The 2,677-nt window shown below is 65.4% G+C and overlaps 1 protein-coding gene across 1 annotated transcript; it reads left to right on the top strand.

The window, feature by feature from the left end:
• Positions 1-1,963: 1,963 nt before the first annotated feature.
• Positions 1,964-2,677, top strand: EMIHUDRAFT_78322 (hypothetical protein; the record flags this gene model as incomplete). The annotated part of the gene is made up of 1 exon (XM_005778994.1): positions 1,964-2,677. A coding segment is annotated over one exon (714 nt), but the record flags the coding sequence as incomplete, so codon positions are not given.

Here is a 2,677-nt window from a genome sequence, read left to right as displayed (position 1 = left end):
GCCGGGGGCTGAGCGTCTGCAGGCAGCCTTCCGCTCGCGCCGAAATTCACAGCCCTCCCGGGCCGACGGGGTGCTCCTTGGATCGGGCCCCGCTCCCCGCTTTTCCTGTACCTGGACTGTCCGGGTCAGGAGGGTGAGAGTATTGGGTGGGCGAGGGAAGTACATCTGGCGGGTGGCGATTGAGGGACAGCAAGAGGGCTGATTGGGGGGTCAATGGGCGCGCGGGCGGCGCTTCGTGGTCCTGGGCGAGCAGGGGCAGTGGTTAGGAGTCTTGGGCCTGGAGATATGAGGATTGTCGAGATGTCGTGCGAGAGCGGTAGGTGGGGGAAGGTAGCGCGGCTGGAGAGTGGTGTCCGAGGGACAGTGATGAGTTGTCAGTTGGGGCGCGAGACGCGCGGGACAGTGTTGGAGGCGGCCAGTGAGGTAGGGTTGGCTTTGAGCAGTGCAGCGAGTGTGTGGTCAAGCGTGGGAGTGGCGCGCGAGCACCGGATTTTTTTGCTGTGCGAGTCGAGTTCGTGGCCGGTGCGCGGGAAACTCGCCGAAAACCCGCGCAGCCGGCCGATTGTACGACCGAGGTCGCTGATTGTACGACCGAGGTCGCAGAGCCTTGGCGACGCGACGCGCACGTCGCCAAGGAGTTCGTAAAATGTCAGAGTTTTTTGTGTGTGTGGAGAAGTTTACCTTACCTTACCTTACCTTACCTCAGACGGGGTCCGCTCCGCACCGCACTCGGCAGTGCTCCCAGGAGTCGTCAGACATAGGCACCGCACCCCTCCGCCGGGGGGCTCTCTTGCACTCTCTCTACTCTTAGAATGCCGTGGGGCTCCTCGCATTTTCGCAACCCTGTGCGGCAGCGGGCCCTCTCCGGGTGTGGAGTTGCGAGGGTTGCCCCCCCCCCCCTTGCCCCATCACTTCCTTGTGTGTGTGGAGAAATTTACCTTACCGCACCGCACCGTTCCCGTGCGCCGTGGGCGTGGCGCGTGGCCATCTCTTTAGTCCTCGAGCTCGGCGCCTCGGCCGCGAGCGGAGGGGGCGCTCCATGGCGTCGAGGAGCTCGAGCGACGCGATGGCGTATGCGGCGCGAGCACTAGCTCCTGCACGCCCGCCGCCTCGAGCCGACCCGCGGAGAGAGAGCTGTTCAGCTGTGTTCGGTCTCCTCTGGCTTTGCGGCAGGTGGTGCGACCTCCTGCCAGATCGGTACATCGGCCATATGTCAACCAGCGAGATCCGCGCCGCACGGTGCGACACGAACGCCTCCTCGCCAAAACAAAGGACGTCTGCCACTGCTCCACCCACAGCGATGCCGCCTCGCGCGTCCACACGGGCATGATGCCGATCGGGCTGCCCTGGGTCTACCCTGTATCGGGGGTCTACCCTGGGAGCTTGCCGACTCCGGTCAAGGGCCGCTGCCCACTCGGCGCGCTCGTCGGCGAGGGCGGCTGCACGTGGCAGCTTGCGCCGCTCAGCATTCCCTCTACCCGTTGGAGCTGTTTGCGTTCGGTGGAACACTAGCCAGTTTCCCTACAACGTGTGCAACGCGCACCAGCCGCTCGACTAGACGCTTCACATAGCCGCCTTCCGGTCTTCCGGAGAGCTTGGCAGGCCAAGGGTCTCGCCCCGTGCGGCGCGCCGGTGCCCCAATCCGAGACGACCACTCGTGATTACACCATCATGCGCGATGCGATGCGGGAGCGGCTACCGCGTGACGTTTCCGGCCGAAAGATTTTTTTCAATTCAAGCTCGCCGAAAGAATTAAAACTCTCTCTCAACAACAACCCTAAAATCTCTCACAGCAGACAGGCTCGACACAGGTGCGGACTGGCGCTAGCAGTATCAAAGGCAATCCGAAATCGCAAAAAAGAAAAAATCCGCCAGCAGTCGTAGCCAGCAGCCCCCACCGCGCTCGCGGCTCCCGGCCTTTTTGTCACTCAGCTGCTTTAAACTTTCGCCGCTCATTATCGGCATGGCCATCGGCGTCGTCGCGGCCCTCGTCGTGCTCTCCGCGCTCGCGGCAGCCGATCACAGGCCGAGTGCGATCGCGTCAAAGCCTGGCGCTCTTCTGGGTCTCCGTGGTGGCGGTGGCGTCCACGACGACGGCGTTACGAAGCCGCTCGTCGTCGTCGGCTCGCTGAACGTGGACATCACCATCGAGGTCGAGAGGTTGCCGAAGAAGGAGGAGACCGTCATGGCGAGCAGTCCGTGCACATCGGTCGCGGTCGGTGGCAAGGGCGCGAACCAGGCCGCGGCCGCCGCGCGCCTGGCCACTGGCACCGGCCGGCCGGCGGTGCTGATCTGTGAGTTTGGCAACGATGGCTACGCCGAGACGATGCGGACGGCGCTGCAAGAAGCCGGCGTCGACGTCTCGCGCTGCGCGCACTCCGCGGAGCTGCCGACGGGCCAGGGCATCGTGATGCTCACTCCCGACGGCGCCGCATCGAGCATCGTCGTGCCCGGCGCCAACGCGGGCTGGACAGCCGAGCGCGCGGCCGCCCTGGAGGAGCTGGTGTGCGGCGCGAGCGCGGTGCTGCTGCAGCGCGAGATCCCGGAGGAGGTCAACCTGGCGGTCGCGCGCGCCGCGTGCGCCGCGGGCGTGCCGGTGCTGCAGGACGTGGGCGGTGAGGACCGGCCGATCGACGACGAGCTGCTGCGGGAGGTCGCATATGTGTGCCCGAACGAG

The sequence above is a fragment of the Emiliania huxleyi genome, assembly GCF_000372725.1.
Source record: "Emiliania huxleyi CCMP1516 unplaced genomic scaffold EMIHUscaffold_2381, whole genome shotgun sequence".
Classification (NCBI taxonomy): Eukaryota; Haptophyta; order Isochrysidales; family Noelaerhabdaceae; genus Emiliania; species Emiliania huxleyi.
Note: the sequence above shows the minus strand (reverse complement) of the source record. Positions and strands in the feature narration are given on the sequence as shown.